Source organism: Littorina saxatilis, linkage group LG8 (genome assembly GCF_037325665.1).
Source record: "Littorina saxatilis isolate snail1 linkage group LG8, US_GU_Lsax_2.0, whole genome shotgun sequence".
NCBI classification, from domain to species: domain Eukaryota; kingdom Metazoa; phylum Mollusca; class Gastropoda; order Littorinimorpha; family Littorinidae; genus Littorina; species Littorina saxatilis.
Genome location: NC_090252.1, coordinates 18572569 through 18598160, shown reverse-complemented (window position 1 = coordinate 18598160; position 25592 = coordinate 18572569). Strand labels below are relative to the sequence as shown.

Below are 25592 nucleotides of genomic sequence, written 5' to 3'. Positions count from 1 at the left end.
GCAGCGTTTTCTGACTCGTGGAAAACCAGAAGCGGTTGCTGCTGTAGATCTTTTAAGATGGATTCCTCGACTGGTTGCCCTTGTTGTGCACCTTCATGTGAATCTTCATATTCCCCCTCTGAATGAAGGTGGCCAAAAACTGGTCACACTTGAATCAGAATGGTTTCTCGCCGGTGTGTATACATGTGACGCTTTAAAGTGCGAGGGGAGCTTGAAGCTAGCATCACACATAGGGCCGGGCTTCACTGTGACTGAAAATCGTGTGGACCCTTACAAGATTTGACAACAATATAACTCGCCGAACACTGATAGTTCTTGAACATTTCATCTCTGACGTGAAACTTGATGTGAGATCTGAGATTGGATTTAGACAGCTGAATCTCAAAGTCAAAAACCAATCTTGTAAGTCACTCCTGGCACTCTCACTTGCTCTACCTGAACGATTTTTTCCCTGTTTGATGAAGGGAAAGGACTATAATTCCAACCACAATCTGTACAAAGGAGAACAGTTGACACTGTGTATACCGATCTTTTTGATACGCTGAACATTTGCTTGTTCGTTTAGACTTTTTGATTTGATGCATAAAAAGAGCTATCAGTATCACACATAATTATGTTCATTGTTACAACAACTTGAGAGGTTCACAAGTAGTAACTTGCTTCTTTGCTATGTGATTTATCAATATCCAAAATGTTTGACTATTACATGGTGTATGTCCACATTTCAAAAGCATATAACAAGACATCATCTTTAAAGTGCATGCTTGCTGAACAACAAAAACACAATGCTAAAAAGCATGCCACACACACACACACACACACACACACACACACACACACACACACACACACACACACACACACACACACACACACACAGTAACATGTACACTCTATAAGTATCCATTAGGATGCATTTACACAACAATTCACTGTGGTTTTGGTGCAGACATTTCATGATGCATAATAATTTGGCAAAAAAAGCAGCACTTTAACACACCTAATGCCACTACCCCTGTAGCTGTGCCTTCGTGCAGTTTTGAATTATACACTTGACCTGCTGAACATTGCTACTTATACCTGTACCACCATGTTATTCTTCCAATTTCAATACCAAACTACATATTGAGAGCAGCGTATTTTGAGCACAATCAGCAATCACAATGCATTTTATGTTAAAACAAACTTAACTGTCAATATATCAGTACATCTTGTGTACTTCTGAAAACACAAACAACAGTTGTACAGTTAAATCCAGATGTGCAGAGAACACAGGCTTACTGAATTTACTGAGAGTTTATGAACTCGCAAAAGACTGAAGTGACATTTCACTGATAAGCCTGATGAGGAAGAAACATTCCCATAGTCATCATGTGAGGAAAGTAGCCCATGACTGGCTGATCTGGGGGGCTAGTAGGAGTCGGAAAAACATTCTCAGTCGGTGCAGGGGGCGGAGGTCGATTCTTTTCCAGAGCTTGCCTTCTCGCTGCAGACGACTCCATCCTAGGATTGTCCTTCTCGTGCACTTTCATGTGGATTTTCATGTTTCCCTTCTGAATGAAAGTGGCCGGGCACAAATGGCACTTGAACGGTTTCTCACCGGTGTGTAACATCTTGTGTCTCTTGAGATGGGACGGGTGTTTGAAGGACGCCTGGCACTGATCACAGACAAACGGCCTGGCGTCGCTGTGGATGGCACGCATGTGGTTTCTCAATCCTAACGGCAGTAGGAAAGCTGCAGGACATTGTTCACATTTGTATTTCTTATCCCCAATGTGGATCTTCATGTGAGTCATCAGACCAGAGCGGTAAGGAAAAGACTTGGGGCACTTGTCACAGGCGTAGGCTTTCACTCCACTGTGTTTCGCCAGGTGAATTTTCAGTTTGGTGCTCTCCATAAAAGCCGAGGGACAGTGCTCACACTTGTAGGGTTTCTCCCCTGTGTGTATTCTGGTGTGGCAGATAAAGTTGCTCCTGTTGGTGAAGGTTTTGGAGCACCACTCACAGAGGAAAGTCGTGTTGTTGTAGTGGACTTTCTTTCTATGCTTGTTCAGCTCTTCTGTGCTGGGAAAGACCAGGGAGCAGGCTTTGCAGCAGATAACTTTCTCGTTGTTCACCCTGTGTGCCTTCATGTGAACCTCAAAGTCGAACTTGTCAAAGCAGGTCTTGCTGCAAACTAAACACGTCTTGTAACGCACAGTATGAAAGTCCTCCAAGTGAGCTACCAGCACAGACACATTCTTAAACTTCTTCAGACACTTCCCACACTGCACTGTAGTTCTCTTCTTCTTCTCGTGGCGAGCGCTCATGTGAGCAGAGAGGCGCTCAGACTCCTTAAACCTGGCTTTACAAAAGCCACAGCGAAAAGTTTCCATGTCTTCCTTCTTGGAGTAGGAGGCGTAAGTGTCTGCGTTCATGTCTGGATCTTCCTTGATGTCCACTGCACTTGTGTCTCCGTCTTCATTATCCTTAAACGTACTGGCTGCATCATCATCCTCATCATTGCTGACATTGTCATTGTCCTCCACAGCATGGCGCTTTATGTAGCGGTGGGGAAGGGGATGGGTCCGTGTTTTTCTCCTGGTGGGCCTGAGACGCTCCTGTACTTGCTGTGATCTGCTTTTTGGCCTCATCTAGGACAGACAAAGACGAACTGAGTTTTGCAGTGGAACAGCCACATCACATGCTGCTTGAAAGCACTTTTCTTCCACTTGAAGAGGCCTACTACTTTACAGTGGTTCACAGCACAAGAAATGATCTTCTTTCAAATGCCTGGAAGAGGGTGATGGGACTCTAGCCTCTTGAAGAAATTCTACAGACAATCTCTGGTCGCATCCTCTAATTGATAGTACAGCAACAGGAAAAAAATAAAATAAAACCAAGTTCAAACGTGTGAAAATGTGCAAACTGTTGACAATGCCAGGGTTAAAAATAAAAACAGAGCATAAGCTTAATGTTGAATCAGTCTTGCATGACTCCCTCGGTTCTCGAGACAAAAAACAACAAGAATCTTTCTTTCTTTCTTTATTTGGTGTTTAACGTCGTTTTCAACCACGAAGGTTATATCGCGACGAGGGAAAGGGGGGAGATGGGATAGGGGAAAGGGGGGAGATGGGATAGAGCCACTTGTTAAGTGTTTCTTGTTCACAAAAGCACTAATCAAAAAATTGCTCCAGGGGCTTGCAACGTAGTACAATATATGACCTTCCTGGGAGAATGCAAGTTTCCAGTACAAAGGACTAAAACAATATCAAGAATAAATGACAAGGCTAGTGTTGACATGCACTTTCAAGATGTTAATGTTACGATAATGACTGGCAGCCTGGTGAAACTAAATGATGGCTCTACACACGAATGCTCACCCATGTGTGCCCACGTTCACCCACATGTGCCCACACTCACCCACCCATTCACACACTAACACCAGCCCTGTTGACAAATTAGTGTTTGAAAGATAACTGCAGGTTGCTTTGCAGAAAGGGTTCAGAGAGGCACTTCAGTGGCAAAGTAGCACTTGATTTCGGTAACATGGAATATTAGGTAAAAACATCTGTTTCCTGTGTGTTTTTGGGGTGTCTTGATGGACACAAGTATATTCTCTCACAAGGTGGTGAGATGTATGCACACGTATAATGCATTCGTCAACAAAATTCACTAAAGGCAGGAAACACTCTCATAGTTTAATGGGTATCTTCCAAACAATTATGTGTTGACTATTAGAGAGAGAGAGAGAGAGAGAGAGAGAGAGAGAGAGAGAGAGAGACAGAGAGAGAGAGACAGAGACAGAGACAGAGAGTGTGAAAGAGAGAGGAGAGAGTGAATGTATGTGTGAAAAAGAGAGAGAGAGAGAGAGAAACACACACCAGCGTGTTTGACAATAAAACAGAGCAATTCATTGCAGTTTGGGCAGCTTCGCTGGGAGGGGGTGGGATTCGGAAGGAGTCGAGGCAGGGCGGAGAATAGAGCAAAGCAATATCATGTACAAGAAAGACACAGTTGAGAGCGTGTGCAAGGTTGTGTCGCCATTAGTTTCACAATCTAGAATGTCAATCAGGTAGCATTAGAATTATAACCTAGCTACACATACAGCCTGTATGCAAAAAATATCATCTCAAATAGCACAACAATTGTAACAAGGTTGCTGAACACAGCCAGTACACACATATTGTCATACCCGATTGTACAATTTGGAATACCACAGAAGTGTTTATAAAAATTAAAATAAAAACAACTACGCGATAATACGCCATTGAAGCCAGATGCAGCTGGGCGGAGGGATAAACCTTGTGTAATAGCATCTCCACTTCATGGCACATGTACAGTGAAACCTCTCTTTCCAAACACTCCATTATAAGACTCCCTCTACTACGGGGCCTTACTTCCCAGACGTTGATTCTTAGTATACGTGCAATTCTGTAACACATGTTACATAGCCACTGGTAAGTTAACAGAGAGAAAAATAAAGAAAATTGGTCATATAGGTTTTCGCATCCATGGGAGGTAATCGGAACCGACCAAACAGACTGAGCCAGTAGCGCAACATATGTCGTCTTTCTTTCTTTATTTGGTGTTTAACGTCGTTTTCAACCACGAAGGTTATATCGCGACGGGGAAAGGGGGGAGAGGTGATAGAGCCACTTGTCAATTGTTTCTTGTTCACAAAAGCACTAATCAAAAATGTGCTCCAGGGACTTGCAACGCAGTACAATATATTACCTACTGGGAGAATGCAAGTTTCCAGTACAAAGGACTTACGGACATTTCTTACATACTGCTTGACTAAAATCTTTACAAAAATTGACTATATTCTATACAAGAAACACTTAACAAGGGTAAAAGGAGAAACAGAATCCGTTAGTCGCCTCTTTCGACATGCTGGGGAGCATCGGGTAAATTCTTCCCCCTAACCCGCGGGGGGAACATATGTCGTGACAACCGGGGTGACAGTATACGTAAAGTAGCGCGACATATGTCGCGACAACCAGCCTAAAGGTTAATTATGACCTCTAGAAATCTGAGAAACTCAGGTCTTAAGAAGGATGGATTCTCAAAATGGGGGTAACATTACATTTACAGAGGTATGATCAGAAAGTCTGAGAAAACAAGGTTTTAACAAGAGGCGAAGCCTTCAAGGCTCACGTAAGAAATCGACAAACAGTAACACAAACTCAATCACTCTGTCACACACACAAACGCACGCACGCACGCCACACACACACACACACACACACACACACACACACACACACACACACACACACACACACACAGAAAGAGCATCTAGAAACTGTGCAAGAAAGCGAGACACTAGATCTAGATCTGTCTGTCTGCATGTAGCCTACTTACAGGGACACGACTGCCAACTAGTCTCGGCCCGCTCAAAATAATAATGACCGAGACTTTCAGTACTTCCTTCGCGTGACGTCTAACCCTCTTACGTCATAATGTGACGTCAATGTAATGTGACGTCTTCAAATGTTAGAGTTTCTACCACAGACATACACACGCACGCACGCACGCACATACGCACGTACAGACAGACAAAGTTACGATCGCATAGGCTACACTTATGTGAGCCAAAAAGGAGAAGCGAGTCTTAAAAGGGGGTTTCCACTGTATCTCTAAATTTATCTCCATTATACACATGTAACATTCTAACAAGATCGACCCACATTTCTGAGATTTGAGGTCTTAACCCCGAGGTGCCACTGTACCTGACTTCTCATGTAACTCAGCATGTCAGATCTGTCTTGGCTTGTATGTGTGGTGAACAGTGTCATATTAACTTGAACACATCCCAAAAGTGTGAATGGCTTGTGCAAAGAAGGATTTTTGTTGTTCAGTGACTGAGTGAGTTTGTTAACTGACATCAGTGTACACACAGCCCTGAAAGTCAAAAAAATGGTGTTCCAGCCTTTGGCTGGTGATTTTTTAGGCCTGACACATGCAAAATAAGTGCATCAAAGTCTACCTGTAAAACACAATCAGACTTTTGATTGCTGGTATGTGTTTAAAGTGGAAGGATACTCTCATTCTGTGTAAAAGCCTGGACCAATCTGTGGTGGTTGACACGATCACTTACAGTCACACAAGAAGTACAGTGGAACCGCCCTTTCAACCCTTACACCGGTGCAATTCTGTAACACATGTTACATAGCCACTGCCAGCACTGGTGAATTAACAGAGAGAAAAATAAAGAAAATTGGTCATGTAGGTTTTCGCATCCATGGGAGGTAATCGGAACCGACCAAACAGACTGAGCCAGTAGCGCGACATATGTCGTGACAACCAGGTGACAGTATACGTAAAGTAGCGTCGCAACAACCAGCCTAAGGGTTAAGACCTCCAAAAACCTGAGAAAATCAGGCCAAAAAGGAGGGAGTCTTAAATTGGGGGTCTTAAAAGGGGGGTTCCACACTGTATAGTAATTATGCCTTTTCTAAACCACTATTGAATGTTATGTTTGATAAAACCACAAAGTGATATTTTGAAGCCATGGTTGAAAAACAAAGGGACGTAAACTGTTTAAGTTCACCTTTACACAATGGCAAGTAAGAGTTATGATGCTGAACTAGTTTTCTAGCACTGAAGAAAATAAGCATTAAACTAATAAATGAATACATGTATGAACTGCATCCTCTTTCATCCTCTAAATGCCATCTATTCTTGCATCGCTTATTTCCCCTTCTTGTTTGATTTTGGCAATTTTTAAGTTAGTTAGTTATCTGTTGCTTTTCGGGTCCAGTGGACCATAATAGGCCAAATCAGGACCCCCAATTTTTAAGTACCATGGACTTATTTTAACAATAATAATAATAATAATGACAGCGCGAACCACAGTTACCCGATGCTCTCCGCGCTTTACACTGACTATAAATAAATCCATACAGATAATATTTAAACATAATTTTGACTAAAATTCTCAAGCAGCTAAGTGATACCTTCTCCTGTCTGCTCACTGATTGGGAGAAGTATGGTGGGGTGGTACGAGGGCCCACAGGTGGGGAAAGTAACCCAACATGACTCTGCCTTCTGGGCCCCCATGCACTGCATTCCTGTTAGTGTTACTTCTTGCACTCTGTGTCTGTGAGACATTTCCCTCAAAACCTGCATTGCCAGCCACACTCTCCCCAACTCCTTGCGTCACAACACCACCCTGACTCTGAGGTTGACAAGTTGTTCTCTCTGCTGCAGGCTTATGAGAAGGGACCCCATGCACTGCATTACTGTTACTTCTTGCACTCTGAGTCTGTGTCTGTGAGACATTTCCCTCAAAACCTGCAACCTCAGCCACACTCTCTGCAACTCCTTGCGTCACAGCACCACTCTGACGTTGAGGTTGACAAGTTGTTCTCTCTGCTGCAGGCTTTTGGGAAGTCTCACTCTTCTTGCTCTCTTTATTGTGGACTTTCATGTGGATCTTCATGTTGCCTTTCTGGATGAAGGTAGCTGGGCAGAGGGGGCATGTGTGCGGTTTTTCACCAGTGTGGAGGTAGTTGTGGCGCTTCAAGTGGGACGGGAGCTTGAAAGCTGCCTGGCACTGGTCACAGATGTAGGGTCTGGCATCACTGTGGGTGGATTTCATGTGGATTTTCAGTACCAGAGGAGACAGAAAAGCTGCCGGACACTGCTCACACTTATACTTCTTTTCTCCACTGTGCACTCTCCAGTGTGAAGTCAAGTTGGAGCGACACACAAACGCCATGGGACATTTACCACATTTGTACGGCTTTTCACCACTGTGTGTTCTAATGTGATTCTCTAGGTTGGTGCGCTGTTTAAAGGCAGAAGGGCAGAAATCACACATGTACGGCTTCTCACCTGTGTGTGTTCTCCTGTGGCAGTCAAAGGAAGTTTTGTCACGGAAAATTTTCGAACACCACTCACAAAGATAAGGCTTTCTACTACTGTGCTCTTTTCTGTGGTCTGCCAACTCTGCTTTGGTTGCGAATGAATCCCCACACTTTTTGCACTTGAAAGTAAAAGCCTCGGTGGTTTTCAAACACAGCCTCTGATCCATTTCCCCTTTATCTACGTGAGCATTCACATGCAACTGAAAATCAACCGCATCTGTGAAGGCCATCAAACATTTGGGACAGTGCTGCATACCGTGGGATTTCTTCATGTGCTGAATCAACTCTGACACACAGCGGAGAGTCTTCACACACTTTCCGCACAGGACAGTTTTCTTCAGCCTTCTTTTGTACTTCCTCATGTGTTTTTTCAAGCTTGAAACCTCAGAGAACTCTTTGCTGCATATTCCACATGCAAACAGTTTCACCCGTTGGGTGCTGCTGGCACAAAATGTGGTGTGTCTTTCTGCTCCACAGCTGACTGATCTGATTGGAAGCTGACAGTGATACTTTCAGCATCAGAGGTGAACTCGTCCTTTCGAGAATTTGCACGTTTTGCGGTGACGGTTCTGTTCCTACGCTCACGCGTTATCAAACTTGAAGCTGCTTTGCCCTTACGACGGGAAGTGTTAGCTCGAGTGAGGCTGCTACCCTCATTGGATTTCTCATCCTGTACTTTTGCAGACCCATGGAGAATCTGCAACAGGACAGGAAGAGAACAGAGTGTACTTGGATCTATGCCATGTGTTAGCTCTGTAACATCTTTGATCTGACCTCGCTAAGCTTTACATTGTCCTCTCTAGATTTCCTAGATTTTCATCGCAATAACAAGAACATGCAAACTGAGCTCCATTTTACCAGAGAAGGATAGGATCAATTACATCCAGCTTTCTTTGTATCTGTGTTTTGCATACCTATAAACAAGAGACGACAGTATTTACTACTGTTTGAATGCAGTGTGTTTCACGATCCCCTTTTTGTTTGATTTATTCCAACGCCTGTCTTATACAATGTCACAACATTTCAGAGTTGATTTGTAAAATGTATGAATTTGTCCTGTGTACCAGACAGACTGGCATTTAACCAAACACAACAACGCACCCAGATATATACGCAGCACGGTAGAACATGCACTGACAACGCTGAAGCTGGCAGTTGTCAAATTAGTATGAAGAAAAATATTTACACGAATCTTCGCAAGACGCAGAGATGGTTCGATCAGGGAAAGCCATTTCAGCCATCTGTATATGATACCAGGGTAAAGACAGCAGTATAACTATAAAGCTCTGAATACATATGCCACAAGTAGAGTTTCACCTACTTCTTAGTTTAAACAGTTTTATTCAGATAATTACAAATAACAATATTGCATACAATAAATTAAATTAATGAATACTTATTCTTCTGCATTCCGGAGCCGTTTGCTTCAAGGGTCACATTATAGTGAGCACTTGTGAGTTTTGCGCGCAAGACCGTCTTTTACCCTGCTACTCGGCCAGCAAGTCAACCCGTTTTTATGAGTGTGTGTGCTTAGTGTATCTGTGTGTTTCCAAGTCCCTATAGATCTGTACATGAACTCTGGATCTTTAAAACAGAAATGTGCATCGGTCTGTGTGCATGCATAATTTGCAAGAGGATGGTTCATTTTCCTCCGCTCAGGAATCTGCACTGAAGATTAACACTAGGAAACACAAATTAATCCCCACCGTACCTGAGTTCAATGACACATCAATAGCAACAAACTGGTTACAAAGCTAGTGCATAGCTATGCTAGTAATACCAAACGAGCTACAGACCCTCCCATTCTAGCTGCAATGCTTCAATAAGTATTCAAACTTGTATCAAATGTTCAGCAACAATACTTCAATACTTGATTAAAGATAGGAAGACACTGTTTCGGTGTGTTCTTAACACTATTGTGACTAGCACTGCCACGGCGTTAACGTCCTGCCTGCCCAAGCTTGCCACCAAGAAACTTCCCAAAAATCAGTAACTGTAAAGAAATCTGTCTAGCAAGCTTGAATTAAGTCCAATCACCACCAAATTTTGTGTACTAATTCAAAAATGGATGCCCAGTTCAGTCGTGCTATTTATAAGTTTGTCACGCGATTTGTTTTAGCAAAGGGGGGTGAAAGGGGGGTGAAAGGGGGATAATTTGTGTTTTTTAACGTTTTTTTGTGTGTGTTTTATTTTCCACTGCTTTTTTTAAAAGTTATTTTTTAACAGAAAGTATTATAAATAATGTTATAACCAAACAAGGTGTAAAACCTATGAATTAGCTGAAATATTGTTAACATTGTACACAGAAATAAGGAGACAGTACAAAGAAAAAAACAAGCAAATCACGCATTCACTCACAGCATCGTGACTCAAATGAAACAAAACTGTAACACTCACCAAATGATGTCTAGGTAATCCATATTGAATATAAGTCACATTTTCACAACAAAGTACCAACTGTACACCTATGAACAATTCCAAAAGGATTTGAAGGCTCCAGCCATCCATTGTTATCAGTGCTGCCACGCCCCCATAGCTCCTGCACGATTTCGAGATACATCTTCGTCTAGCAGTATCACCCCCTACCATGTGTAGTTGCCGACTTGTACTAGCAACAACGGGACTGTTTCTTCCTCAATATCACTGCTATTATCGCTTTCTTGAGGCTAAAACGACACGATGTATCATGATCTACAGGATCCTCAAGATCCAACATCCGGAGAATCTCCTCCCGTGACAAGGCTCGCCTTCAATTCATTTTTTTTGTTCGAAAACACCACGCAAATCTGCACTAATTTGATCAAGCCGGAAGAGAAAACCACGTGTATCAAGGGAAACAACTCAATTTACTGCAAGCTTCAAAAACCGGGAAGCAATCACGAGTCGTGTACCTTGTATGTCTAATACTAAAATAGTCACTTCCCGTCCGTGGGCGTTGCAGCGCTATTACTAATATAGTCACCTCCCGTCGCGAAAGTGTTAATACGAAATAAAAAGTCCAGTATGGACCCCCCAGGTAGAGGTGCTTCTTAATCATGTGACTGAACTGTTAGCAGTGAAATTCCAATACAATGTTTCTTGATGTTTGGCGCTTGATTGCTGTCTCAATCTCCAGTTGCAACTGATGCAGGTGCTTTATGCTTCGACATTGTCAATTATTGAACACACTTTCTCAACAAAACAATATGGCGGATTTTGATTCTCGTCGGATCGCATATAATTCCGTGAAAACATAGACCAATCGTAAGCGCTAACCAAAGCAAACCAGATGTGGCCAATCACGTACACAACCTACATTGAGTTTTGAGATGCAATAAATAAACAAGAAGGGCAAAGCCCATACGACTCACATGCTTTACACATTTTTCCTACCAAAATACATGTGACCCAAGGTCAAGGTCATCCAAGGTCATGCAACACAAAGTTGTTAATTCAAGACATAGGAAGTACAATGGTGCTTATTGGCTCTTTCTACCATGAGATATGGTCACTTTTAGTGGTTCACTACCTTATTTTGGTCACATTTCATAAGGGTCAAAGTGACCTTGACCTTGATCATATGTGACCAAATGTGTCTCATGATGAAAGCATAACATGTGCCCCACATAATTTTTAAGTTTGAAACAGTTATCTTCCATAGTTCAGGGTCAAGGTCACTTCAAAATATGTATACAATCCAACTTTGAAGAGCTCCTGTGACCTTGACCTTGAAGCAAGGTAAGCCAAACTGGTATCAAAAGATGGGGCTTACTTTGCCCTATATATCATATATAGGTGAGGTATTGAATCTCAAAAACTTCAGAGAAAATGGGAAAAATGTGAAAAATAGCTGTTTTTTAGGCAACATTTATGGCCCCTGCGACCTTGACCTTGAAGCAAGGTCAAGATGCTATGTATGCTTTTTGGGGCCTTGTCATCATACACCATCTTGCCAAATTTGGTACTGATAGACTGAATAGTGTCCAAGAAATATCCAACGTTAAAGTTTTCCGGACGGACGGACGGACGGACGTCCGGACGTCCGGACGGACGACTCGGGTGAGTACATAGACTCACTTTTGCTTCGCATGTGAGTCAAAAAACGTATTTTATTTTTTTAATCGTCGTACTGTTGTATCAACCAGCGTATTTATCGTATTCTTGAAAACTTGGTGTACAAAATACAGCAAAATCGTATGAGTCAACAGGTCTGTGTACATCACCACAACTCTTTGTTTTCTTCTACTACTAGTTCTCCAGTGTATTTGTGTGTGATTTGATGTGCAGTACAACGTGTGTTCATCCAAATATGCTACTGTAACAGGGCATTACAACACAACCAACTGTGCACAACAACTACGTTCATTCTTCCTCCGCCTGCTCCAACCATGTACACACAATTATATTGAATCATACAAGGCAAGATGTAATTGTATTTGTAACACATGACTAGCACGGCTGCCTGCCAAGCGAGAAGCATTACAATGGAACCCCCCTTTTAAGACCTAAACAAATCTGAGAAAATCGGGTCTTAATTAAAAAGGAGGGAGTCTTAAAACGGGGGTAATTTTACAGAGGTTAAGAACAGAAAGTCTGAGAAAACAAGGTCTAGGAGGGAGTCTTAAATTGAGGCGTCTTAAAAGGGGGTTCCCCTGTAACACTATGTAAGTTGCTGATTGTGATAACGAAATGATTACAATTTGTTTTCTGTGCACAGCAATATTGCTCATCCTTGCTGCAATGTGTTTGTCCAAATACTCTAGTCATCCCAGAATCACCAACTCAACCTGTGAGCACGAATACAACGAGAAATGTTCATACAGCAGTCCCTCTCATGAACGGACACCCTTGGGCCATAGCAAAACTGTCCGTACATTGCAGGTGGCCGGTCACGGGAGGGGTGACCACAACACCCCCTTCCCCATACTCTCACACAGAGACACACAAACAACAGGATTGAGTCTATGCTAATCACTTCTTGTGGCTACTAAACAATAACAATAAACTCCCAATACTTCTTTAAACGTTCTGTTAAAAGGATTTGAAAAGTGTTGAAAAGAAGAGATAAAATAAATCCTCAAGGCAGTGAACACACTCACCATGCACTGACATACGAAAGCAGCCACACAAACACAGCACAGAGGAGCGTGTGCAGATGCTTTGCAAGAATAAGCTTGAAAACCAGTTTGAATAAATAGCAGCAGATAGAGCTGCATGTCATAATCATGTAATTTATTTTTTTCTTGTCTGGCTTTATTGACTGCATGCCGATCATGTGGCATGGCAGTGACTTTTCACTCTTCAGTCGGAAATACACTGTACATAACACAGCTCCCATTCTCCCTCACTAATGCCTACCCCAAGCCGTGACAACTGATGCTTGGAAATTGTGTGGAAGAGTACACCTCTCTATTTCTCTCCAATGCTCTTCCTGCTGACATGCAGTGACACCGGACACCCCACAGAGTTTAGCCAGCGAACCCTCCACCCCACACCCCCTTCCTCTCTCTTTCCCTCCCTCCAGCCATGTACTGTTGGGGGCTGTGGCCAGAGAGGCCAGCTGCACTGTTCACTCAGAGCAAAACCAGTTGACAGTGTCGTAACTTTTGACAAAGCAAGACGACTGAAGGGTTCATAGATTAGGCAACCGACTCACTGGTCAAGGCTGAGGGGAAACAAGAGTATCTTGTCAATGAAAGAGGTTAGGCCTACACACAGACACACGATGCTGAGGACTGTGGCCGGTTTTTCACTCATTTTCGCTCAGGACCTTCATCGACTGTGGTTTCTGTTGTTTACGTCCAACAGACAAGAATAAAGAGCTCAGTGCAGTTTCATGTTTGCATCTTCGCATGTACTCCACTCCTGACCAAAACTACCCCCCCTCCTCAGTGATGGGTACACGTGCACTCAAATTATCAGTGACTGTCATCACGCCATTGCGGCTGTGATCTTTGTACCAAGAACCGGACGGCTCTGTTATCGATTTTGTTGTGGTGAAAATTTGACGATGGTCTGTCCGTACATTGGAGGTATGACCTGCTGTTGGGACCGAAAATGAGTGTCCGCGTCCACGTTTTGCAGGTGTCCGTTTAAGGGGGGGCAAACATAGAAGGAAAACACTCCGTGCCGAGCAAATGTGTCCGTACATGTCAGGTGTCCGCTCACGCCGGGGGCCGTACATTGCAGGGACTGCTGTATGTGTAATGACTAAATGATCTGGCATGATAAGTCTACCATGAGTTTTGTTGAAAAGCAACAATTTGTACTTTCTTTCTTTATTTATTTGGTGTTTAACGTTGTTTTCAACCACGAAGGTTATATCGCGACGGGGAAAAGGGGGGGGGGGGGGGGGGAGGGGGGGGATGGGATAGAGCCACTTGTTAATTGTTTCTTGTTCACAAAAGCACTAATCAAAAAATTGCTCCAGGGGCTTGCAACGTAGTACAATATATTACCTTACTGGGAGAATGCAAGTTTCCAGTACAAAGGACTTAACATTTCTTACATACTGCTTGACTAAAATCTTTACAAACATTGACTATATATTCTATACAAGAAACACTTAACATTAGGGTAAAAGGAGAAACAGAATCCGTTAGTCGCCTCTTGCCACATGCTGGGGAGCATCGGGTAAATTCTTCCCCCTAACCCGCGGGGGGAAAACAATTTGTACTGAACCCAAGACCATTCCTTATCACAAAATACTGGGGTTAATAAACTGAGTAGTTAGAATGTGAGTTTTAGAAAGGAGATAAATGTTCAGCATAATCTTGAAAACAAAAACAAAAACTTCAGTTGTAAAAAAAGAGATGGCTTAAAAAGTGTGTGTGTGTGTGTGTGTGTGTGTGTGTGTGTGTGTGTGTGTGTGTGTGTGTGTGTGTGTGTGTGTGTGTAAACATTAAAATGGGTATCACTCAAACACAAACAGTACATAACGGGCCCCATTCAAACACAAACAGTAGATAACTTCACTGCTTCCAAATCATGTCACTTGTCAGAACAAGAAAAATTGCTTATGCCACTCACCTTCGCATACATGTATTTAAAATAAGAATCAGAAGCAAATAAGCTGTCAGTGTCAGTCTAACTCCATAAACATTCAAGCAATGATAATTCCATGCTTCAAGAACCCACTGTGACCTTGAAATCTGACCAGAATCAGACACACTCGGGTCATGTCTGGAGGTCATTAAACCCCGAAAGGGTGTGAAATTTCACAAGGGTCAACTACACTTGAAAAGTTAGATCATGCCCAGAGGCCATCAATTTGATTAAACATTAGAAGTTAGAAAGCTCTAGCGTAAAAACCATCAGAGAATTTAAGAATTTGCTTCTTTTTTTTTTTAATCAAACATGACCCTGTCATGGTTTTTTTTTGTTTAAATTATATTGAACCCGACCATACGATCACCTTGAAACTTGACAACAGTCGACCAGATTTGCGGCATGACTGGAGGTCTTCAAACCTTGACAGTGTGCAAAGTCTTAAAGTTCTAGCTTCAACAACATCCGAAGAAACCTCAACGTTACTAAGACTCATCTGACTATGAAGGTGATTCAAATGAATATGACGAAGTAGTACTTACTGTCGCGTGTTTAGCTGCCGTTTCTTCTGTAGTATCACTGCTTTCATTTTCAAATGCAGCATTATCGTCATCGTCGTCCAGTGGCTCTACTTTAATTTCTGGAATTTGTGGAAACACTGGCGGACTTTCTGGTTGACTGTGTGACGGAGACTGACTGCGTAGCTGACTGGAGTCCTCAGTCTCACTTGTGACAGTGGAGGAAACCTGCACACAGTGGGAACTGAACAATCACCGAGTCAAATAATGGAAAATTATGCACATTGCAATACAGTGCAGACATGAGCAAGTTCCAAAATGTTCACTCGCCTTGTGAGCTAGTGAATTTCAAAATTCACTCGCCCGCAAAAATGAGTTACCAAAGAACAAAACGATTCCATCCATTAAAACGTGGTGAAAAGCAAGCAGGCCTTTTGCAAGCGCCTGTACCGATCGGATCCGTTGAGCGACACGAGCACTCTGGTCTTGCGTTAGCTGGTGCATAGCGTGTCCCCCCTTTTTCTTTCTTTCTTTATTTGGTGTTTAACGTCGTTTTCAACCACGAAGGTTATATCGCGACGGGGAAAGGGGGAGAGATGGGATAGAGCCACTTGTTAATTGTTTCTTGTTCACAAAAGCACTAATCAAAAAATTACTCCAGGGGCTTGCAACGTAGTACAATGTATGACCTTACTGGGAGAATGCAAGTTTCCAGTACAAAGGACTTAACATTGATACTGCTTGACTAAAATCTTTACAAAAATTGACTATATTATAGATACAAGAAACACTTAACAAGGGTAAAAAGATAAACAGAATCCGTCAGTCGCCTCTTACGACATGCTGGGGAGCATCGGTTAAATTCTTCACCCTAACTCGCGGGGGGTGTGTCCCCCCTCGGTGTCTTCGACCTTTTTGTTTGAGTTTACCCATTTTGTGGTGTTTTGTTGGTGAGACTTTGATGTTTTGTGTGCAAGTATGTTTCCAGTAGCTTAAATTTGTCCATAACAACAGTACACAACATGATGTTTTTTTTTCCCGATCATAGTTTAGCCAGTCTCTCTGCTCACCAGAGTCAGGTTTTGTCCAGTCTGAAGGAACGCTTCCTCTGTCCGGAGTCATACTTTTTCAGTCTCTCGGACTCTGTTCCCTCTGCTTTGGCTTTTATCTTTGGGGGCTGGCAGTTGTTCAAGTATTATTGCCACATGTTTACAGCTTCAGATCTGCCTAGGCTGCTGAGACACGCGTGCTGCGTCGACAATTCTGATTGGATAAAATCGCATCAACGGAAAATCCTGATAATCCTTAAATACAGTTCTGGTAATTCTGATTGGTTCATGGTCACTGAAGAGAATTTCCCGATCAGATCGAACTGAAGCTCCGATCACATCTAATTTTAGCAGTCGTAGACGACAATGTGCTTCACAACAGACAATCGTCGCTCGGAAAATGATAATATCACAGACCCAACGTTTTCACTCGCCAAGTGGGCGATCATAATAAGACTTTCTACTCGCCCACACTCATTTCTGGTCGCCTGTGGCGAGTGGGCGACCGATCTTGCTCAGGCCTGTCAGTGGAACACCCTGTTTTATTGGCTCACGTAAGTGTAGCCTATGCGATGATAAACTTTGTCTGTCTGTGCGTGCGTGCGTGCGTGCGTGCGTGTGTGTGTGATAGAAACTTTAACATTTCCGAGTCTATGGATAAAGCTTGCATAAGAAGATTACGTCTCGGTCAAAAGTGTTTGACGTGTGTGATAGAAACTATTTGAAGACGTCACATTATGACGTAAGAGGGTTAGACGTCATGCAAAGGAATTACTGAAAGTCTCGGTCATTGTTATTGTGAGCGGGCCGAGACTAATTGGCAGATCCAGGGTCTCGCTTTCTTGCACAGTTTCACCTATGCTTACTGTGTGTGTGTGTGTGTGTGTGTGTGTGTGTGTGTGTGTGTGTGTATGTGTGACGGAGTGATTGAGTTTGTGTTACTGTTTGTCGATTTCTTACGTGAGCCTTGAAGGCTTCGCCTCTTGTTTTAGTTTTAAGACACACAGTGGCACACCTCCCCCTCGTTGTTTTCTAAAAATATTGTAAATTGTAATAGAAACTAATACTTTTTTCACTTTCAGACTATTTTTCACATTCCCTATAAATGTACTCCACCAGTAGGGGGAGGGGAAGGGGTGCATGCATGTGTCTGAAACATGTTTAGAGGAAATTTGTGTGGATTGTTTAATACATATAAAATTAAAAGCAAGGGTATCCATGCACTCTTTCACAAGAAAGTTATTTCTGGAATTAGACTATTAGTATTAGGCCAAAAAGAAAAATATGTCTGTTTCCTGTAACATCGCCCGAAAAAAAATAGGGTCGGTCGGTCGGTCGTTTTTTTAATTATTTTTTTAAATTTTACTTTTAGTGTTTTTTTTTACCCTTTTCTTACGTTTTGTTAACGTCTTTTAACGTGTTTTTTTTCTCCCCCTGGCGTCATTGGCCGCCATGGGTTTGTTTGCGTGACGACGGAAACGGGAGGTAAGTCTCTTCGATTGTGAAGTCTCATCGATCGATTACCTCCCGTTTTTGTTTTGTTTTTGGTGCGAAAAGCAAAAAAAACCTTTAGGGTCGGTGCTTAAAAATAGGGTCGGTCGGGTTACCGGAAACAGACATAATTTTCTTTTTGGCCTTAGCTCAGTCAATCGATGGTCAGCCATACATTTATTTATAATTTAATTTGGCCGTGGCTGGAGTCGGTTGCGGAGCCCCCCAGGCTCGGGGACCGGCATTCTCCGCAAGCTACCTTTATTTTTCAAGGTCCGATTCGTCACAAAGATTTGAATGAGAAAAGAAAGATTTGGCGATGAAGCAGATTTCTACGTCAAAAGACAACTTTTTATCACGAATGACGGAATCAGACTCCACGACTGGAATATGGGGTCCAAAGGTCGATCAGCATGACATTGGACGGAAGGGGGGATAGTCAGTATACATGTGTATACATACGAGACTGAAATGTTGTTTCCTGGTCAAATTAAAGAAGTGAACTTATTTAATTTTAAGTACGAAAAGCGTGTCAGTTTCTTGCATGTGAAGAAAATTGGTGGTGAAATTTAATAGATTGCACCCCAAAATTCGATTTCTTCGAAAACGTGTACATTGAATGAGAAGGGAAACATCAGGGCCTTACAAGTTACATCCACGTCAGACATCGGACATTACCAGCTATTGTGTTTTCAGCATAGCAATAGGGCCTGATATTTAGACGAGACAAGTTTAATGCCGACGAGTCGAAGACGAGTCACATTATACTTGTTCGAGTCTAAATATCGGACCCTATTGCTACGATGAAAACACAATAGTGTTCATATAGCTATTCTGACATTAAATTCTGTGTTAAAATCATGTTTTTGTCAGCAACAAGTACCAGAATGGTCCATGTCGTTGATTGCAGACGACGGTTCCCTTTCCGCATGAAGCCACGGAAATAACCGAACATTGAAAAACCCACGGACATGTATTACGGAGAAAACTCGAGATAACCGGATGTTTAGCATTACGTCAATATGCTAGGAATCATATGACGTCATGACGTATCATGCTTGCCTACGTAGATTGTATGTTCGAAAGTCTGACTTCTGTTGGGAATTCGCGTGGTGAAGACTACGATAAATCTGTAGATGATAAGAGAACAAGGATTGCCTCAGAAGAAACGACTAAATGTTTCAGACCGGTAACTTCATTTCAACATTGCACTATACAATGGACGTTCTATGTGACAGGAGAGTTTGCTGATTTTGTGTTAAACATTGGAGAGATCGTCTGCTAGAATCAGAGATAAGTCGCTTCAGATTGCAGCTTCTGGAAATGTGCAAGGTTTGTTGCCTGTTAAAGAACTGGATTTTACACGTAATGTATGTCATGTACAGTAAGCAACAACAAAAACACACACAAAGCAAATGGCATCGTCTGTCGACTAGTCACAGAAACAAACCTGGCGAGGTATGCGTGTACTTTATACACGTGGAAGAAACCGGAACCATGCGTCTTTGTTATTGCCAATATGCTTTTGGATATTGAGAAAAATGGCCGACTTCCGCAGCATTATGCTTTGATGATCAGAAGAGACCATCCAATCACAGCCCCCGAATTCCCCCACGTGTTCATCAGAATAGATATATATATATATGACGATATTTTGTTCAAATGTCCTATACATTTTTCATGCAGGAGGACAAATTTCCTATTGTTTTTGTCAATGTCCGATTATTCTATCATTTGATCCGGACATTGTCAGTACTTCTCAATTTACAGTAGTTTGAATGCTATTTTATCGATGTATTGCGAAGCGATGTGTAGCAGACGAAATTAGACACTTTGTGCCTCTAGTACCAAAGAGTTTCCAAGGCTCGCAACTCGGAATTCTTTCTTTCTTTATTTGGTGTTTAACGTCGTTTTCAACCGTTCAAGGTTATATCGCGCCGGGGAAAGAGGGGGGGGGGGGGGGGGGGAGCAACTCGGAATGCTCGAAGCCAGTTGAGAGTTGCCTCCCTTCGCGCTTTCCCCGAAAATAACAAACATGCCGCCTAAACGAAAACTGATCCCAGAAAAGGGACAGAAGAAATTGCACTTCAACTTCAAGTCCCTTCCCTCATCATCTGTCTGTAGCACGGAAACTGAGCTTCCTCCAGCCCCAGAGCAGTTAGAGCCCGATCGCCCAGGTGAGAATGTCGATTGCGATAGTCAAACATCGGAGCCGAAGAAAGACACTACCCCCTCCCTCACACCCACGCGTAACTTCGTCTCAAGCTGGGCTGAGAAATGCCATCACACCTGAGCATCAAGATATGCTGATGTGTGTGTACTGTGTACCTGGAGGGGCCAAAGGATGACATTCACAAGTCACAGTGGGGGGTGAAGGTTGTTGAAAAGTGGACATCCACGAGGAAGCAAATGCTCTTCAGCAAAAGAAAGAAACAAGCACAGTAGTCAGTAGTTAAAGTTCAGAGACAGAAACACTGCACTGACTCGATGTAATTTATTTTATATTTTCTGTTACCTTTTCGCCAAGAATAGTATTTTTGTTCTTTTACCCTCGTGCCAAGAAACTTGTCAAGTTTAATTATATTTACGTTTTGTTACGGGAAAAAAATTTCCTATTGATTTGTTTTTGTTCAGGACAAATGTCCTATCACTTTTACATTGGCCAGGACATTTGTCCTAGATGCTACCTCTCATGGATACATGAGACCCTGAAACATTTTAGGATGAATCAAATTTCTAAGTTCGGAGTGGCTACACTTACGCCGCCCGTAACTTTTCCCTTCTTTGCTTTGATTACGCCACAAAGTATTTCCTCGCCAGGGCCGCGCTCTACTTCCGGTTTGATCCGGTTTGGGCGGCCATTTTAAAGTGTGGGTCGAGTGAGGACAGACGTGTTCAACAGTTCATTACGACATTAGTAGTGGTTGTGCGTTTCTACCCGTATGCAGGCCGGTTTACTTTAGTCATGGATAGCGGACTTCACAGCAAAGCAGTTTTGACAGTAGGAAGTACGTTCAAGTCCTTCGACAGGTTGCAAAAAGTTATCTCTGAATTTGAAACGAACGCGTTCGTCCAGCTCTACGTTCGGTCGTCGCGAACCCTGCAGGTACAGCGAAAACGAGCCCCCCAAAAGATTTTCAACGAAGCATTGCAGTTTGGCGAGTTGGACTATGCCTGCATCAATGGAGGACGAAACCATCTGATGCAAACAAACCACTACATTTTCCCTCCAATTAACCTGTACACTTAGTACACATGTATACGGGAAAAATATAACCCATAGTACATTCAGTGCAGTACATCCTAGTACACACCATGGAGGAAATTCCACCACAAATCATACACAAATGATTCCTTGTTTGGAGAAACAAAATAACGGGATGGGTTGAACAAATAACTCCCACATTCACCTGTAATAAAAATACGAATAAACCAGCTAAAGGAACAGTGAAATCTATAATCTCTGAGAGGATATCTGGAAAATCAACCACCAGTACATACAAGTATGTCCTAACAAGGAACATGAATAATAGTGAGCGTGTTACGACAGTAAAATGGCGTCATGTCGTAACTAGAGAATGTCCGGGTAGGATCACGCCGCACCGTAATCAAAGTCTGGCCGAGTGACTCTACGACTCGTGGAAAAGGTGTAACCGAAGCCTGCAGTGAGCGGGTTACGACAGTAAAATGACGTCATACCGTAACTATAGAATTTCTGAGTCGAATTACGACTTGAAAAAGGCGTAACAGTAGCCCCTACCTTCCAAGTTTAATTTCTTCAAATTAAAAAAATTGGTTGGACAAATTTGACCCCATGCATCTAAGGTACCCAGTACTATCAAAGGGTGTTTTATTGTTCAGTGTGGAGTTTATACAAGATCAACGAGGCCGAGGGCAAAAGGTGACGGAGGGGCCAATAATGAGCGAGTTTTAGCGTCAACTAAGGTGACTCGAGTCGAACCGGAGGTCGCAAAAACTCGGTCCGGTACGACTGGAGTGACGTCACCGGTTAACCAACTTTCAACCTTGCTTCCTGCGTAGGGTCTCTCCAGTTCCAAGATGGCTGCCAAGGCGAGGTGAGAAACTTCTGCAAATATTTTTTGACAAAGTTACGGATTGTGAGAAGACATTTGTTGTAAATCACTTAGCCTTTCAAAAATTAAGGATACTGGGTTGGATACTGTCTTGGTTTTAATGCATTTTATTTTAGCAGTGATGTTTATTTTGGGAAGAAATGAGGTCAACAGGAGTTTGGGTGCGATTTCGGCTCAAATGTACTTTAGCGCCCTGAACTTTTACCCGGCTGTTTTGCGCTCGATTTTCACGCTCACTTCTTCATTGACGTTCGAATCGATAGTTCGATGTTTTGGCATTACATTCACATCAACAATAAAACAGTACTGCTTGTTCATCATCGTCGTCCATCAACTCTCCACAACAGTAAATCCGTAACGCGCTTGTCGCCATCTTGTTGCAAGGGACGCGACAGGGCCCGTATGCATGAACTAGAAGTAAGAAACACTGGAAGTAGAGGCCTCTTTTCGAAGTGGGAACTCCCGAAGTCAACTTTCTAACTGTTCACAATGCATGAACTGACTTGAACGCCAAAGTAGTGACAGCGAGAGTATTAAGGTCAAGGTCGGGGAAATTGGGGGAATCCCTACTAATACGCATGCGCACGTTTCTATCAACATGGCAGTCAACGAAAATGGCAAGGCACGTGTGCCGCTCAAAAAGAAAGTAGACACGGAGGGGCGTTCTGCACCTTTTTCAGATGGTGAAATTGCTGTACTCTTGACAGAAGTGTTTTACGAAAGAACGGTTATTCTGTCCAAATTTCAGAACAGTCTAACTGTTAAACATAAAGACGCTGTCTGGTCCAAAATTGCCAAAGAAGTGTCGCTCTCTCTCTCTCTCTCTCTCTCTCTCTCTCTCTCTCTCTCTCTCTCTCTCTCTCTCTCTCTCTCTCTCTCTCTCTCAGTCTCTCTTACGACACACGCACACACAGACAAACGTACACTCATGCACATACTGACACTATGACACAAGTGACACTGACGGCGGCACACCTAAACACACACACACACCACACACTGCACCCATACACGCATGCACACAGTCACAAACAAATAACCACACACTCACTCTCTCTCACTTTCTCTCATTCTCTCTCAATCTACACTCATACACACACTGAAACTATGATGACACAAGTGACACGTCACACACACACACACACACATACACACACACATACTCACACACACACACACACACACATACTCACCGTTGTGACACACATATACACACGCGCGTACAGTTGAAAGTCAAGACATGATATGATTTTTTCAAAGCATAGGAAGGTTTCTTTTGCAAATGAATAAAATTAACACAGAGGCAAAACCCGGTTTTTGCAGCCGGAATGCAATTGCGGAGGCTTAAAAAGGAAAAGATTAATAAAAAAAAATATATAGCTCCCGGCGGAACTTGAACCCGGAGCGAATGAACGAGAGTCCGGAACCGTTACCACTGCACTATGTTACTCGTGTAGAATAGAGGCATGATGAAAAAAGGCATTCTGAGTTATTCAGTCGTGCTGGTTTGAAAGCTCGCCACCTTCGCCGAGTGACTCGAGCACGTTTTTTTCGGTCAGTAACTGATCGAACTGTCGCTTTTGAGTCACTCTGTTTTAAGCATTTCACCTAAATTAAACAAGAATGTCACAGTCCGTGTCTATGGTGCAAGGTAGGAGACCGTCTCATTGTACTTGTAGCCAAGTTACGACAGTTGCTCGATTGACGCATTTCACGTCTTCGATATTGTGTCTGAGATCATTTCCCAATGAGCTGCCTTTAAAAACGGAATGTCCTGCAATTGTAGTATGCGCTGGAGGTTTCTTTTGGATGGGTAAGGACCCTTGAGATGCGATATCGTCGTATAATTATGTCAAGCGAGAGGCCCTTGACATTGGAAGTGGGAACTTCGAAAGCAAAGTTGCCAGCTACTCGGTATGCACGAGCTAAATTGAACGCCGAAGTAGTGGCTTCGAGAGTTCTGAGGTCAAGGTCGAGAAAATTGGGGGAATCCCAATTAGTGCGCATGCGTTTGTAAACGGTAGGCTTGGTGACCAGAAGAAACAAATCTCATCGCGAGTTCGTAAATGGGCAAACGTTGATCGCGCTGTAGCTTTTACTATAATTGTTGTTTTTAACTGGTTGAACGAAAGCTGTGATGATTGTCCTTAAATAGAATGACTGTCTATAATAATGATTTCGTTGACCAGAATGTTGGGGACAATAAAAAAAGGTTGTTTATGTGGTGTTTTTTTAATGATTGTGTATCAGTAAAACTGCTGGACAAAAATAGTTTGGTCAGAGCGAATGTTTGTGTTACTGGTAAATTTAAAAAGGCAGAACTCCATTTTTTGGGAATCAAGATATAAGGTGTAGTGAAAAGAAGATAAGTTCAGCGAATTTCATATTATTTGAGAAAATGTGTGTCCGAATTTTTAAAACAGAAAAATTGTTGTACTTAGGTGTTTGTAAATTACGTTTGTCCTCGTTAATTGTGAAGAGGATGTATGTTTATATAAAGTTCAAAGTCAAGATTGGATTTTTGTAGCCTACGTGCGTGTGTGCATGTGTATTAGACATAATACATAGACATAGAACACTTTATTATCTCAATTACGATAAACTCGGGTGTGGTGAATCACAATAAACAGCATAAAACGTAAGAACATGAATAAAATATCAAGGCGCAAATATAGTCAGCTCATCATAGTGTGGGGAGTGGGTACACACACACACACACACACACACCGTCGAACACACACATAACATCGAAAACACACACACACACACACACACACACACACACACACACACACACCGTCGAACACACACACACCGTCGAACACACACACACCGTCGAACACACACATAACATCGAAAACACACACACACACACACACACACACACACACACACACATACATACACACTCACACTCACACTCACACGCAAACACACACACACAAACACACACACACACACACACGGCACGCGCGAACACGCAAACAAACGTATGAAGGAACAGACGCACAATTATACCCGCCCGCACGCACACACAGGCAGACAGGCACTCGCACAAATACACACACACACACACACACACACGCACACGCACACAAACACACGCACGCACGCACACAAACACACACACACACACACTCACACATGCACACAACGACGCCCATTTTCATAGAAACACAGTAACCCCCTCGTATAAGCGGGAATGAAAGAGTGGTGGCCAATGACCCAGAACAAACAAAAGTCAAAGCTGGCAACTCAGGTTTGTATTCAGGGAAATTTGCACGAAATGCATGCAGAAGATACGACTTTTCCCTCTATTTTCTCTCTTTGGGAGCGTCAGCTCGGTTTGACATGAAAAACTGAAGAAAAGCCCTGCCTTTTTGCACTGAGAAACTGTGGAAGTAGCGTGTTTACTACTGGGTCTGGCTGTAGTACATTTACCCTCATTTACTTCCTCGTTAGCTTCCAAAGTAAACTCTTTTTTCGTCCCATGCATGCGAAAGTGAGGATGTACTTCCGATGTCACTCAAAACTTTAGAAGTAGTCGCAAAATACCCTGAG

At 42.7% G+C, this 25592-nt stretch overlaps 1 protein-coding gene across 2 annotated transcripts in view; it reads right to left on the bottom strand.

Annotated features, from left to right (window-relative positions):
• Nucleotides 1–25592, bottom strand: part of LOC138972977 (zinc finger protein 35-like) — a 29496-nt gene that overhangs the window by 3222 nt on the left and 682 nt on the right. Inside the window, exons 2-3 of one of the 2 annotated variants that reach the window (XM_070345634.1) lie at nucleotides 15422–15625; nucleotides 602–2633 (exon numbers count right to left, since the gene is read on the bottom strand). In XM_070345634.1, coding sequence (XP_070201735.1) covers nucleotides 1329–2633; nucleotides 15422–15625 — 1509 coding nt within the window. In that variant the 3' untranslated portion in view covers nucleotides 602–1328. Of the gene's footprint in view, nucleotides 1–601; nucleotides 2634–15421; nucleotides 15626–25592 lie in introns of those variants that run through there. The other variant, XM_070345635.1, reaches the window with a different exon arrangement.